This window comes from Leptinotarsa decemlineata, unplaced genomic scaffold (assembly GCF_025532065.1).
Source record: "Leptinotarsa decemlineata unplaced genomic scaffold, Ldec_3_MD MMD2_tig00026299_RagTag_RagTag, whole genome shotgun sequence".
Taxonomy (NCBI): Eukaryota; Metazoa; Arthropoda; class Insecta; order Coleoptera; family Chrysomelidae; genus Leptinotarsa; species Leptinotarsa decemlineata.
The window spans coordinates 2,701,148-2,716,579 of NW_027412676.1; the positions used below are offsets into that span (position 1 = coordinate 2,701,148).

The 15,432-nt window shown below is 37.0% G+C and overlaps 1 protein-coding gene across 3 annotated transcripts in view; it reads left to right on the forward strand.

Annotated features, from left to right (window-relative positions):
• LOC111509010 (nucleolar protein 4) overlaps positions 1 to 15,432 on the forward strand; it is a 363,566-nt gene that overhangs the window by 15,419 nt on the left and 332,715 nt on the right. For 2 of the 3 annotated variants that reach the window (XM_074180685.1, XM_074180687.1), the window contains exons 1-2: positions 6,710 to 6,914; positions 10,276 to 10,898. In XM_074180685.1, coding sequence (XP_074036786.1) covers positions 10,410 to 10,898 — 489 coding nt within the window. In that variant the 5' untranslated portion in view covers positions 6,710 to 6,914; positions 10,276 to 10,409. Of the gene's footprint in view, positions 1 to 6,709; positions 6,915 to 10,275; positions 10,899 to 15,432 lie in introns of those variants that run through there. The other variant, XM_074180686.1, reaches the window with a different exon arrangement.

The following is a 15,432-nucleotide window of genomic DNA, read 5'->3' on the forward strand; positions in this document are numbered from 1 at the left end:
GTCCCCCGCCGGTACCACCGCAATCGCTGTGTCCCTACATTTCAAATCTGTAATATTTTCGAAAACATTCATTTAAAGTACATGCTACAAGGGGCCATATTGGTCTATAATAAATGCACAATGTATTTAAGGTATTGCATTGGATGAGGATCGATGCTGTATTGCTTAAAATCGCTTCGTAAATAAGCAATTATTTATCGAGGATAAAAAATGGTTATTGTGGGTTATCCCCAAGAGATAGACATATACCATCGCGGACTTTTTTGTAGACCTTTTTAGGTTTAAAGTACTGTCGTAATTTTTTCATCTATCTCATAGGGTTCAGTCAGTGTTTGCAATGTAAGCGCAAAAAATGTGTTTATTTACATTACATTAGAAACCTCTTAAATTACAGTGTCTCATACTTATAAAATTATGTATGTTATATACATATAAACCTTCCTCTTGAATCACCTCTTGAATTATCAGTGTTACATACTTACAAAATTATGTATGTTATATACATATAAACCTTCCTGTTGAATAACTCTATTAAAAAACCGCATCAAAATATGTTGCGTAGTTTAAAGGTCTAAACATACATGGGGACAGACACCGAGAAGCGATTTTGTTTGAGTGATATTTGGTACAAATAAATTTTGGAAAATTAGGATGAGTAATTATGGACTTTAAATAATGTTTTTTTTCGATTTTCACTTACTTACGGATGAAGAGCCCAAGAATATACATTGAACATTTATACATTGAAGCAATATCTGGAGGAGATCAAAAGTGTACGAATTTTATAAATTTAGATACTAATTAAGACTGATGTCCTTCCTAACCAAACGTCGCGTCGTACAAAAAAGTGTGAAAGAAAAATTGGAGAAATTTTCATTTTCGAAAAAGTGACCGTCATAGGCACATATCATAAATTCCTTTTTTTATATCTACAAAGGTCATTTATTTATCTGGTTATGTCGTCAAAACTAGTTGATACATAAAGAGGTAAACGTAAGATCGACCCTTTACCATACATTTGAGATTCTCTGATTGATTCGGCGGTTACTTGATGAAGATCCATAGTAATTTCATAAAAAACATCTCACTATTTGATCTCCACAAACTTTATTTGAAGAATATATCACGACATGTTTCGCTAACTCAGTTAGCTTTATCACTACTACAGGTATCACTACTAGTATCACTACTACAGGTAACCATAATTGAGACTACCTCCAACAAATTACCTAAACCTCTACCTGAGGTACCTCGTCAATTATGATCACCTGAAGCATATTGTGTCACTTCTACATCAATAATAATTTTTTCTCGGTTTTTCTAAGAAAACAGGTTCAATAATTGTGATCTATTCAAATCCAGATGGTCATTCATTACAATGTTTCAATTTTTAGGTTTATTAATTTCCATTGCTTCCAAATGATTCAGTTGCAAACTTTTATTTTCTATGTGTAAAATTTCGAACTCTTCGTTAAAGATATAATTTTCTTTCAAAAGATGATTTGAATATGTTGAACTTATTTTCTTATTGACATCGCTCATATGATGTTCCTGGATTTGATTTCTAAATGTTTTGCCAGTTTGACCAATTAATACCTTAAGACACGTTCCACACTTTAATTTATATACTCCTGATTTCTCGAATTTGGATGTTTTATCTTTATTATTTTTAACTAACTTTCTCACCGTCTCTGTATCTGTAGAGTAGGGAGGGTGAGTGTAAGCCCACGCACTTAGGCCACATGTGACCCATTGTACATCCTCCCGAAAAGTTGTTCTCCTAGGTCATCGTTCATCCTGTCCTTTCCAGGAAGGTGGACAGGTCGCTGGGAAACATCTTTATATCGGCAGGTGTAGGCCAAGACTCGCCGAACACACACTCTCTTATTGACGATAACTCCGGGCACTCGCACAGGACATACCTGACAATCTAATCATCCTGTTCACACATCCTGCATAGAGGTGTGTTCACTAGCCCCATATTATGGAGGTGTTTCCTTAGTTGACAGTGGCCAGTCAGAAATCCTACTGTAAGGCGTAGATTTTTCTTGGTCATCGCCAGATATTTCTTCGGTGCTAGCTTCCCAAGGTCGCCCAAAGGTGATCCTGGCAAGATTACATCCTTTGATTCCATCCCATCTCTTTAAGGATTGAGCATGGGTGTAACATTTGACTAGTTCCGCAATTGTCGAAGTCATCAGGCCGTGGGTGCCACTGGGTCCTAAAATTCTTAGTCCAGCCGCTTCCTTGGCTAAAGAGTCGGTAATGCGATTATCTTTACTCCTGTCGTGCTCTTTAATCCACCTCAGGATAATGTTATTATCTACCGAGGCGTTGGCTAAATCTTGGTGGCACTCTATTACTAGCCCTGAGGTAACACGCTATCTGTTCAAGGCTAATAGGGCTTGCTAATAGGGCTTTTCTGCTGTCAGTGCAGATTGTTATGTTTTTGCCAGAAATTCCTTTCCTGGTTATTTCTTTTGTGGCGATTTTAAACAGACAGATTGAGATACCAGCCAGTTCTGTTTGGACCATGCTGGTATTTCTTCCCATTCCCCACTTAATCCTTAGGCTTAGTGACCTGGAGTACACTCCACATCCTGAGCCTTCTTTGGTTTTTGAGCCGTATTGCGTTTGTAGCATCTGACTCTGTGTTCTGCTCAATTTGTATTTTGTAAGGTTTATTAAACACAAACCTGGGTTCAATTGTATCACTTGTTGCCTGCAGCAGAGGTTGCGTAGTGAGCACTTCCCGCCATAGGCCCAGCCTCAATTGACCCATTCCTACTTCGAGGTTTACACCAGCCGTGCGCAATCGTACCATGGCCATTAACGCGACCTCCTACATACAGATCCAGAGGGGTCAGACCCGTGATTAATTCCATTGCCGCGGTTGGTGTTGTTCTCATGGCTCCTGTGATGTTTAAACAAGCCAGTCGCTGTATTTGATATAATATTTGGATGGCCGTTGCATGTACACCTTTCGGTCCCCATGCAATGGCTCCATACGTTAACATAGGTCTTATTATTGCAGTGTACATCCAGGTGACCACACGGGGTGAAAGACCCATGCGCGTCCCACTGTCATCCGACATTGCTCATAAGCCACGTATGCTCTTTTTGCTCAACTCTGTCGATAAAAGTTCCATGTTAGCTTCTTGTCGAGGATAGTACCAAGGTATTTCACCTCTTCAGAGAAGTTTAGTTTGCTTTTGAAGATTTCGGGAGGTTTTAAGCCCGTTAAACTTCTTTTCCTGGTGAAAAGGACCATCTCAGTCTTCTTGGGATTGATCGACAGTGAGTGTTCCTTACACCATATTTCTATCAATTTGAGCCCATCCTGCGCTCTATCGCACAGTGTGTTTACAAATTTGCCGGTCTGCAAGATAACTATGTCATCTGCGTATGCAATTGTGTAGAATCCATTTTTGTTAAGGTGATTAATTAGGGTATCCAGAACTATGTTCCAGAGAGGGGGTGATAAGACCCCTCCCTGTGGACATCCCCCCATGACCAGACTGTGATGTCTTCTACATTAATACTTATTGCTCTACTAGAGAGCATCTGGAGTATCCATTCTCCTACTACCAGGGGTACATTCCTGGAGTGTAGTTGCTGAGTAATTGTTGAAAAGGTTGTTTTATCAAACGCTCCTTCGATATCTATGAATATACCCAGGGTGGATTCTTTGTTGTCCAATGATCTCTCGATTCTGCCAACCACATGGTGAAGAGCCGAATCAGTATACTTTCCCGGGGTATATGCATGCTGATTTCGATGAAGTGGGTTGTTAACAAGTACTTCATCTATTATACAATATTGCTCACATAGCCTCTCCATTGTTTTTAAGAAAAACGATGTGAGACTAATTGGTCGGAATGCTTTTGGTAGGGTGTAGTCCATCCTACCTAGTTTGGGTATAAATACTACTTTTACTTCTCTCCACTTACTGGGAATATACCTCAGAGCTAGAGAGGCACTGAATATTCCAACCAGGTGCGGCATAAGAGTGTCCAGTACCCACTGAAGTAGGGCTGGTCTTATACCGTCAGGTCCTGGTGAGTTGAAGGGGGAAAAGCCCGATATAGCCCATCTTATTTTGTCCTCATCAATTACTGTACTAGCATATTGCCAGTCATATTGTGAGGGTGTTGTTGGTACATCCGTCCAGTTCGTCGTTCCAGGAAAGACAAAACCTAGGAACGGAGTTTCCATAAGAATCTCAGCACTCTCCTGGAGGTTGGCGGCTTTATCGCCATTTTCCTTCGTCCCTCAACGTATTACGTTGTTCTGTATGCAATTTTAATATCTTGCTTTCTCAAAAATGAAGCCACTTTTTCAGTTGTTTGTAAAACTCGTTAAAGCTCTATAAATAGGAAAAATGTCTCGAATCTCTTTTGCGTGGACTTTTTTGGAAAGTATTTTGTTTATTAATTCGGATTTACACCCATTGTTTACTGAAATTTGCTTGATATTGAGTTCTTTATTGAAATTGTCTATTGAAAGAGGAACATTGACTAATCTGTGAATCATGATATCAGGAGTATATCAATAAAAGTGTGGAACTTGTCCTAAGGTATATATTGGTCAAATTGGAAGAATATTTAGGAATCGAATCGCACGGAACATCATATGAGCTATGTAAATTAGAAAACAAATTCAACATATTCAAATTATCTTTTAGAAGAAAATCATATCTTCAACGAAGAGCTCGAAATTTTACACATAAAAAATTAAAGTTTGCAACTGAATCATTTGGAAGCAATGGAAATTAATAAACTTGAAAATTCAAACATTCTGATGAATGGCCAACTGGATTTGAAAAGATCACCATTATTGAACATGCTTTCTTAGAAAAACCGAGAAAGAACTATTATTGATGTAGAAGTGAGGCAATATACTTCAGGTGATAATAATTGACAAGGTACCTCAGGTAGAGGTTTAGGTAATTTGTTGGAGGTAGTCTCAATTATGGTTACCTGTAGTATATAAATATTAGTGTAAGAAACAACCTGTAGTATTCAAATCACTGTTGATAAAGTTACTGTGTTAGCGAAACATGTGATATATTTTTCAAATAAAGTTTGTGGAGATCAAATCGTGGGGTGTATTTTATGAAACATTTAAGATTCAATGTCATTTACTCTTCTTCTCCAATAAAATGTAGCCCTCCGAAATCTTTGTGTCATTCTGATCGATATTGATGATCACCTCTAAAAAATAGTATAATATATATTTTTGGGGAAGGTAATTTGATAGCTTAATTCGATTTTTAATTGTCGATAGTAAGAATTACTGTTGGATTCCGTTACCGTACTGTGTAGAAACATTATACTAACAGATACACTTTTAGCTGTTTTAGTAAATTGAGGTGAAAGTGTCTTCATATCGCATGGCAGTTAATTGAAGAGAGGGATACCAGCAACCAAAGGAGACTTTTTATTTTTTGCGTGGTGGTGTTTTTTGGGTGATATAAGGGTGATAAGCATATTGTCATTCCTGGTGTGATAATTATGGACTTCAATCTCAACTCTAGTTGTCTCCTATTTTCATGGATTTGGGGAAGTTTCGAACATAACGTTAACAAAGATCGACCTTAACAAGCATTGAAGACTTTCAAACTTCCATAAGCGATTCATTTCAAGAAAATATGTGAACAATTAGAATCATGAAAAATGAAGGTGGACATTTACATTTTTTTATTGTTTATACTTCTACACGTTGATGAATCAACAAGAAAGCTTTCCAAAAAGTGGCAGTATAATTTTAATTTTTTTATTTAGACTTCCCGAAACTGCCAACAAAAAATGACAAAAGTTGTAGTGAACTGAGGATTATTTCAGACTAATTCCAAAAAGAGTCATTTTGATGAAATATATTCTTTTATTTGAATTGAGAAAGAACGTTTTTGGCTTTCTACTAATCTATCTTGATACAAAAAATGAAGGAATCGTGTTGGAGTGGTAGAAAGGCTAAAGATTTTTTATATTCTTTGAAAACATTTGATATGGGCGAATAAAAGTCTGAAGTACCTATGCGATTAGAAAAAAGGTGCCCTTCCAGTTTCGACATTTGAACAGCCGTATCTGCGAGAATGAATCGGGGTACCAAATTTTAATTTCAGGATCGTAATCAACGGACACAAATGTAAGTCTATTTAGATATTTTTCAAAATTATCGCGTCGCCCACTTTTACTTGAAGTTTAAATTATTTTTCACGATTTTCTTGATGACATACGAGAGGAGTCTGAAATCACTTCCTTTCCAAACTTTCTAATAACTTTTTAAATTTTTTTCGAGAACATTCAAATTAAATTCTGTAAGTACTCCAATTGTCATTCAGTATACATGACAAACTTTTCTTCCTATTAATAATGTCTTTAATCAAAAGGCCAACTTGAACGATTTTTGCATTTTTCCTGAGCGCAAAACATCATAGCCGAGTGTCTCATTTCGTTGTCGTTTCTGCTTCTCGGCGAAATTTTTTTACGAAGCAGTTTACATAACACCGTTAACCCGACCGTGACCCGCGCGTCCGCCTAATGACCGATCTATCTCGGCCGACTCGAATCGACACCGCTTGTCCATCGCGATGGCGCCTCCGCCGGATCCCCGCACGGGCCGGTCCGCCTCGCGTACGCTGGCGGGGTCGCGGAGGAGGAAGGGACGCATCGGAAAGGGTCCCGCCGGCCGGCACACTAGCCCGCCGCATCATTTCGCAAACGCACCAGTTCGAGTCGCGGGACGCGCTCAGTCGACATTCTACGCTATCTGCTTCTATCACGATATAGTGCGCGCGTGGTCGCTTCACGCTGTTCCAGCGATTGTTTTTACCGAACTCGTGAAACGCGCTTCTGGTTCTGCGGATTGTGAGTGAGTTTTCCTGAAAGTTTTGGAGTGAGTACGCGACGCAGGTAATTTGAGTTTTATTTTGAACTAAAATATACTTAATTGTTGAGTTATTTTGGAATATCATTCGATAAATCATGGAAGTTTTTATAGTCTGCAGTAATGTATACAGTTAAACTTCCATTATTAGTAGTTATTCATATGTTTTTAAGGGCGATAAATGTCATCGAGTGTGTGAAGACTGATACTTTAGCCTTATCAGAATGAATATCTAATAGATAAGGGAGGTCCACGTCTACAACAGTCACCGCTCAGAATACTTATTGTTTTATTATTAATATTCTATTTCATTATTATACCAAAATGGGAATAATATACCCTGTTGACATTCATATATTTTGTCATGGTGCTACCAAAATAATATGATTTACAACTGACGTTACTAGAATGACAAGAATTATATATAACCTCGTTCATAACCAAAGAAAAACCAAAATAATATTAACAGTTTAAACAATTGTGAGAAACATATCGGCAAATAATTTTCGATTTTAAAGATTTCGATTTCCCCAACACTCTTCCAAAGATTGTGTCGATTTGTTCGTCTGGTTTTGGAATTGTAGTAAAAACACAGCTATCGAAAAACCATTTGATTCAATTACCCATAATCTAGCAACAATGCTACTTGATTTGTGTTACCATAATTTATCATATAACATTCAATATATTTCATGCTGGAGGCCGACTTTCTGAGTTAACAAAAATTATAGTTTTCAAGATGCTGTATACACGCAGTAATGAAACTTTTCTGGAAGTCTAGGTGATAAGTATTCCTAAATTTACCTCAAATAATAAGGAATTCACTAAGAATATCACTTTCGTCTGTTTTGTTGATGAATTTTGAAATCATTTTCACACAAAAATGTTCACTGTTTTCTTCATTTTGGGTGTTCTTTCTTGAAAATGCTATTGAAATGGAGTATTGCACCACATTCTATATCTTGCGAATTATTAGGATTGTTTTTTCACTCCATAAGTGAAATTACCATACTCAGATACAGACTTTCTTGACATTCCCGTCGAATGAAGCAGGCTTCCTTCACATATTTTTTTATCGCAGGGAGCAAAAAGTTGGTTAGAGTCACACTCACTAACGTTTTTTTATACTTGTTATGGTACCTACTTTCCAAAGTTGTTTATTTATACTAGTTTTGTGATCACCGAAGTGCTTTCAAACAATATTTTTGTAGAACTATTCTATTCAAATGTGAATAGAGAAAAGTAGTAGTAGTGAATTAGAATTAGAAAATGTGACGTGTGTTCCCAGGAATTAATGCGTTGACAAGTGAATTTGACATAATTATACACGAAAATGAGATTTTCAAATTCAAAAGAAGCTTATGAGCTGAGTAATTTATGTTGAAGGCAACACAAGGTTTACAATTCAAAGTACACAATGTCATTTGAATTTATAAAAAAGAAAATTGGAAATTAAAAAATGGTTGCCCGCGCTGTGGTGGCGAAATTACAAAACACATTTGTACATTTGATCTAGGTTACATATTCGGTTATACCTACAAAACAGTTACTGAAATAACTGCAAATAACAGACAGCGCTGTTTCGACCCGTCAAGGTCTCATCAGTGGTGCTAGACTGAACCACCACCAATGTCCTATAAGGACATTGAGAAAGTGAAGATGATTTCTCCCCTTACGAAGACGCCGTGTATGGAATCAACATCAGAAGATACTCGAGGCGTCTTTTACTGCAACTTTCACTGCAAAGGAATAAGATGGAACCAGAGCCCAAAAACAACTTTAGTTCATCTCGTATCTCGAGTATTTTGAATCAGAAGCTTCAAAAATCATATAAAGTTAGGTTTTACCATTTTCTGGACAACTTTGAACATCAGACATGTACAAGGGAGGAACTTGGAACTAATGACGTTGAAGCAAAATCACAAAATTGAAATGGACGCAAAATGATTTCTTTCAACCAAATTCAAGTTTTAAACCAAGCAGTTATCGAATTCAAAATATGGTTATCGTTTTTTTCATTTCAAAATTTTCGCAACAGATAAAGTTAGAAAGGTAATTGAGATACTTAAAAAAAACTGTAAAAGAAACACAATTAACTTTTAGACATTTTTGGTATCACCTCAATTCAAAAAAACAGTTGCAGTAATCACTAACTAATTTCCAATGAAACCACATTCCATCATGTATGTCCAAACATCGCCAATTTAATCAAAACAATCCGTCGCATCCTGAATGAATTAAACTCATATACCGACTAATTGACCGTCCATTGGAAACTTTTTAAAATTGAATGGCGAATTTGTATCTGTTTGTAAGTAAATCGATATTACATCACTGAACTATTCATTGTTTTCTTGCCGACGTTTCGAATTCAATTCAATTATTCTTCAGGACTCTGTTCATTGTTAGAGAGCCCTGAAGAAGAATTTAATTAAATTCGAAACGTCGGTAAGAGAACAATTGTTTTTTTAAGAAAAAATTTAATCTGCCATCCAACCAACCTTTCTTCAGTTTAATATTTATTAAAAATCATTGTGGAACGACTACTGTATAGTTGAACAATGAAATACGGTAGTCTTTCTCACTTACATGATACCTCTCAGAACTGTTTCATGAAGAATTTGTAGTGTTAGAAACTACGAAAGATTCAGAGAATCTGTGAGACCTCAGAATCCCGTTTCTTCATGTAAAACTGAATAATATTTGTGGAATCTGGCAATGAGTTTGGAATGGTGTCTTTGTTTTGTTTTCTTGTAATTTCAGTACATTAGCCTAGTAAGCTTCAATAAGAACTGATTTTTGGAAATATTTTTTGGGTATCATTTTATTTTGATCAGTAGAACTTGGAACTTCGGGAGTAAAATTGACATATTAAACTCTCTACTACGTCTCAGTCATCTCCTGATGATGCCTACTTGGTTAGCGAAACGCACGTCGGAAGGCAGTATTTTTGTTCTGGTATAGGAAAAGGGTTCTCATTTCCACATTGCCTTTTGATCGAAAACGCCCTGGTTAGATTTTCTCGGATTATTTACGGGTTGATTTTGATGAAAAAATGAAAGTCTGGCAAAAAAAAACTATCCGACTGCAATATTCATAGACGGCAACGTTCAATTATTCGATTCCTGGAATCACAAAAAGTAGCACTTGAGGGCCTTTTAACGAAATATGATATTTTATTGAAAGTGGACGAGCAAATATACTGTTAAAGTTGAATATAAGTAGTTTTTAAATGGACATTACCTAATAACGATTCAATAGGTATGAGCAGACCACTTCTAATTATTTTTAAAAGTGGTGATTACCACTGAAATTATACGAGCTTCGGAACGCCAACAGTAATTTTCCGCATAATAACCCAAAAACTCAAACAATTATTTTTTGCAGGTGACTTGTGGGCAGTTCTCTGCTAATTGGCGAGGAAAAAATTGCACGAACTCGGTCAACCTGTGCGTGACTGAATCTGAAAAAAAACCGTGTCACATTGAACTCGTTTCCTTGAAATGAGAAACTGATTCAACATGGCGTCGAAATTAGCGAGTCAGGACATGGAGGAACACCACAAATCGATTCCGAAACCTCCCAAGAAGGCAACGAAAAAGAAGCCGGCCGCCAAACCACCGAAATCCGAGCAAAACAACAACGAAAAACCGCAGAGATCCGGAGCCGACAACAAAGACGACATGCTGGCCACATACCAGCCGTGGGTGATCCAAACCTACGGCGACCTGGCGAAAACAAAGACGATCACTTTGAAAAAATACGCGAGAATTTTGCGCACCCTTCGAGGGGAGGAGATCGTCAGCGCAGATAACAGCAAGTTTCGGTTTTGGGTGAAGGCGAAGGGGTTTTGTGTGGGGCAGCCCGCGGGGTACGACCCCAAACCGGCGGACGGGATCGTCGGGCGGTACAGTGTTTGTGACTCCGACGAGGGAATCCCTCCTTTGAATGATAAATTATTCGGCAGCGCCAAGGACCCGCCGCTCTATGTGCCCAATGCCCCATTCAAGGTGAGTTTTGATTGTTTCGAGTATTTTAAGAGATATAACCAATTGATATTTTGGTAAACGAAGGCAAAGCTTTTTAAAAATTAAAGGCAAATGCACCAATACAGTATTTCAAAACATAGACACCTTTCATTGGACCATAAAATTTAATATTCATGAAAATCAAATAATACTAACTCTCTAAACGTATGAATACAGTAGATATAAAAATATACAATTAGGGAGATGGTACTTATTTTGAGTGCTTCAGGTAATTAGACTTTTTCAAGCTCAAGTAATAAAACGAATTAATATAGCGTCATGTGGCAAAAAGGTATTTTGTTTTTTTTATTTCAAATATTTCGGGAATACTATAATTATTATCAAGAATTGAACTGATTTCTCCCAATTCTCTCAACGTAACTCGTTTGGAATGAAAAAAAGGCAACAATAAATTTTCATTCAAAGTATAATATATAAATGTTCAAATTATGAGAAGAGTCATTAGGATTTGTAGTGTAATGTTTTAGCTGTCGTATTTGTTTTGAAAAAAATTGAAATATCTATGGCATTTTCGTAATACTTTTTTTAATGTCATTCAAAATCCAAATTATATGTACCAATTGTAACAATACTTACTGAATCCGTATCTACTCCTTCGTTTTCGAATTGTCTAACAATATAAGTACTTAAATTCCTGTCGAGTACATATCTCTTGGTATTATCATTTAGGTTTAAAATATCAATCCAGTATATCCCGGCATTCCTACATAGTGGACGGTTTGAAAATATCCTCTACAATTCACTTATAGTGAGCTAAAGTTATATAGAAAGTGGAGAAACGAAAATGAAAGAGAGAAAACTACGACTGGTCGGTTTTTCATTGAAGGGTCTCCGCCACTTCCATCTTAGTTAAAACCCTGAATTTTCAAGTGAAATGAGACCGAGTAAGTAGTTGTTTTATTATTCGTCGACTAGTTTTGTATGCAAATGTTACTTTTCAAGTATTTCGGCACAAAATCAACGGGCGGCAAACATGATGAAAGTGGAGACTATTCATTGCTTCGTCTTATTCTAATCCAAAGCCTTGGAAAGTGTTGATCTGAATTAATAGAACTGTCCTCCATGGCCACAAGATTTTTCAGCACTGGATTCCTTTTCGCATGATTACTTAAAAAGTGAAATCACGAAAAATGAAAAGTGAAAACACGGTCAGTGTATTTGAAGATTTGCTTAGGAAAATTGTTGATGAGTGCCATCGTATGACTCCGGAAATATTTTGTACTTAATGCGCGAGAACGTTTTGTTCAAAATCTTCATTATTATATTGGCACATTCAGTTAACAGCTCAAACATTTGATCAACCAATTGACTACCTAAACAAATTCCATTTTCAACTATTATTTTTTATAAACCTATTAGAAAGGTAGTAGGTATTTTAAAATTCAAGAACTATAGTAAGGCGATTTCAAGGGCTTTGAAATAACACCAAATCCTCAAATATTTGGAAGGCTTCAATACCTTGAGCTGTCATCAATATGGCTTTAGGAAACAAAGATCAACAGGCGATCTTCTCTCGTATGTCACCCATATTTGGAATAACGCAATCGAGAAACATGGAGAATCAATAGCTGTTGCACTTGATATTTCTAAGACCTTTGACCGTGTGTGACATGAGGGTTTGCTGGCCAAACTTCGATGCTATGGCTTGTCAGATCATTTTTATGTATGGCTCTTCAGCTTCCTGGAAGAACGTTTTCTGCAAGTGGCCGTCGATGGATATCTCTCAAATACTTTCACCATCAACGCTGGTATTCCCCAGAGATACATATTCTTTCCAACCCTCTTCTTATTGTATATCAACGACTTATTGGAAAAAACCAAGAATTCAATATATTGTTCTGCTGACGACAGCACACTAGTCTCGTCATTCCATTTGGATTCCAGGAAACGTAGTTGATCAAAAGTTGCTGTACGCACTCAATATTTGTATTTATTTAAGATATTGATATTTAGTTACCGACTGATCTATGACTATATAATATTACCTATTGATAGTTTGTCTTTGAAGTAAATACATGTGGTTATTGCAAAATTCCACGAAACTTTTTTGAGGTTAAGATGCTTGTTTCAAGTTGAAAAATTCTTTATTCTTCATTCACTTATATTAATTTTCTACATTTTGGTGTTCGTCTCAATTTGAACAGTTGAAGTTTAATTTCTGGACTAGATCGTAATTCTCATCGTCATGCTGAATTCACATTATATGTTGCATTACGTAAACACATTTTTGATATGACTATTGAAAAAAGCGTTGATTATGTGACCGCTTTTAGTTGGGTAAATGATCCATTAGTCACACCTCCAAACCAATCACAGCTGACCAGAGTCAAAACTCACAACCTTCTAGGCAATCACAGATGAGCAAATTCATAACTTTACAGTTGTGTCTCAATTATTATTTTCAATCCCAAGTTTTCTTTCTGAAATATATAGTTCTAATAGGACGAAAAACATGGACTTGGGAAATAAAACGAGTGTATCCCACCAGAAATGGGCAATGTGGCAAAAACTATTTTTTATATTTCGTCATTTGATAGTAAAATGAGAGTTATTAGAAAATTTAATGATTCAATGTTGTTTTGACGCTGGACTTGAGTGTCAATGGGTTCAAATCTCATTAATGATAGTATTTTTATTTTTTTACCACTCGTTATTCAAACTATTTCAAATAGAATTAAAAAAAATTAAATATGATTAATGCTTTCTTAGGTTCGTTTTTGTTATGAAATTCAAATGAATTTCTCTCATCCGGGATATCCTTCAGAGATGATTGTTATTTTTAAATATTTCTGTTGTGAGTGGCAGAGAAAGTATAGTATTTTATTCGCGAAAAATGCCAATTACTTCCTCGTTGAATAATATATCTTTCTCGACTTCTCGTTTCTCTGACAATCATTTCTAAAAATTGGCGGTTCGATTTGGAATCTTTTAGGTACCTAAATGTCACACTGTTTTACTTTACCATATAATGATTTTTTCAATTATGTTAATTTGTAGACTGCCGTGGAGACTCACGATCACGTCCACCACCGACGAACGATAAAAATCAGAAGTTTTGAATATTCAACCGGAAAAACGCTGTTTTCGGTGGTTTTCTTTTTGTTTTCCGGTTGCTACCCCGCGTAACCCTCGTCACCGCTCCCCTACCCGTTTCACGCGAAACCTTTGTAATCCGGCACTGTCGGCGGTGGCGTCGGGGCGCTCAACAAGGCATGTACGTGATACGGAACCACTTATCGCTCTGTCGGTCCGTGTATATCGCTCCGATGTAACTCCGGCGAGCGTGTCGTGACTGCTCAGCGCTCTTACCGCCTCCATCCCACCGCCCCCTCGATACACTTCGCAAACGACACACAAAACACACGGTTTCGTGCCCGAATCCATGCGGTAGCAGGATTGACGGTCCAGGGTAGGACCACCTCGAAAACTCTCGATAGGAACCGATAATGGCGAATACATTTTGTGTCTTGTTTCAGATTGAGATTGGATTTTTCTGTTATTGGGTATATGCAGGGACTTGGACTGTCTCTGTTTTAAAGGAGATAAAACAGCAGTACATCCATTGTGTTTGTCCCGCTGGGAAACGAATTAGGTTTTCGGAGTTTGGATGAGTTTCACTCTTGTCATTTGGTTTGTTAGATCAGATACTAAATAAACTAATCGGCATCGTTCAAATCTAGATTGGCCTGACAGAGTTCAAATAGGTATGAGCCATAATAAATCCTTGCGGGTTGTAGTGGAGGTGCTCAGTCACTTTGGACGTACCTATTTGGGGGAAATACGTGGGAAAGTAGTTATTCTCGTATAAAAAATAATAATTATGAATTTGCACCGTATACGAGTATTCACCGGAAAATTGAAACTGAAACAAATGATTTACAGTATTTCAAAGTCATAAGATTTATAGGAAAAATGTACTCTGAAGAAGGGCCACATATTCTTATCATTTGTTTGTCGGAAATTCTTCCTTCAAAACTCAAAATTTCGGCTTTACTCTCGAAATTTCGAGTTTAAAGTCGATATTTCTAGTTTTAAAGTTGAAACTTCCGTAGTATCGTCCTTAGCGTTCTCTTTGTGGTGGTAACGTTTCTTGATATCGAAGGAGCTTCTGACTGAATCTATTGGATCGGCTCTGGCTGAAAAAGGCATAGAAACGACCATAATCGGCTGATTCTTTGCCATTATTATAAACCAAACAGCTGCTATGACTCTTCAAGTTCACATACCAGGATCATTTGGTTCAAGGTCACCAGGGTTTATCCTCTAGGCAAAGTACTAACCCTTCTTCTGTAGTTACCCATGATCAATGATTTTCTTGATATCCTTGTAAAAAGGGACGTATATTTTGTATTTGCAGACGACCTTGCCATTTTGCAAGGGCCACCCTGAGAAGGGTAACCTGTAATGTCCTCCTAAGAACGTTGCACAATAATCATAATAAGTGCAGAAGGAACAGATGTTCTGTAAACTCCAGTAAGACTGTATCAACAGGAAT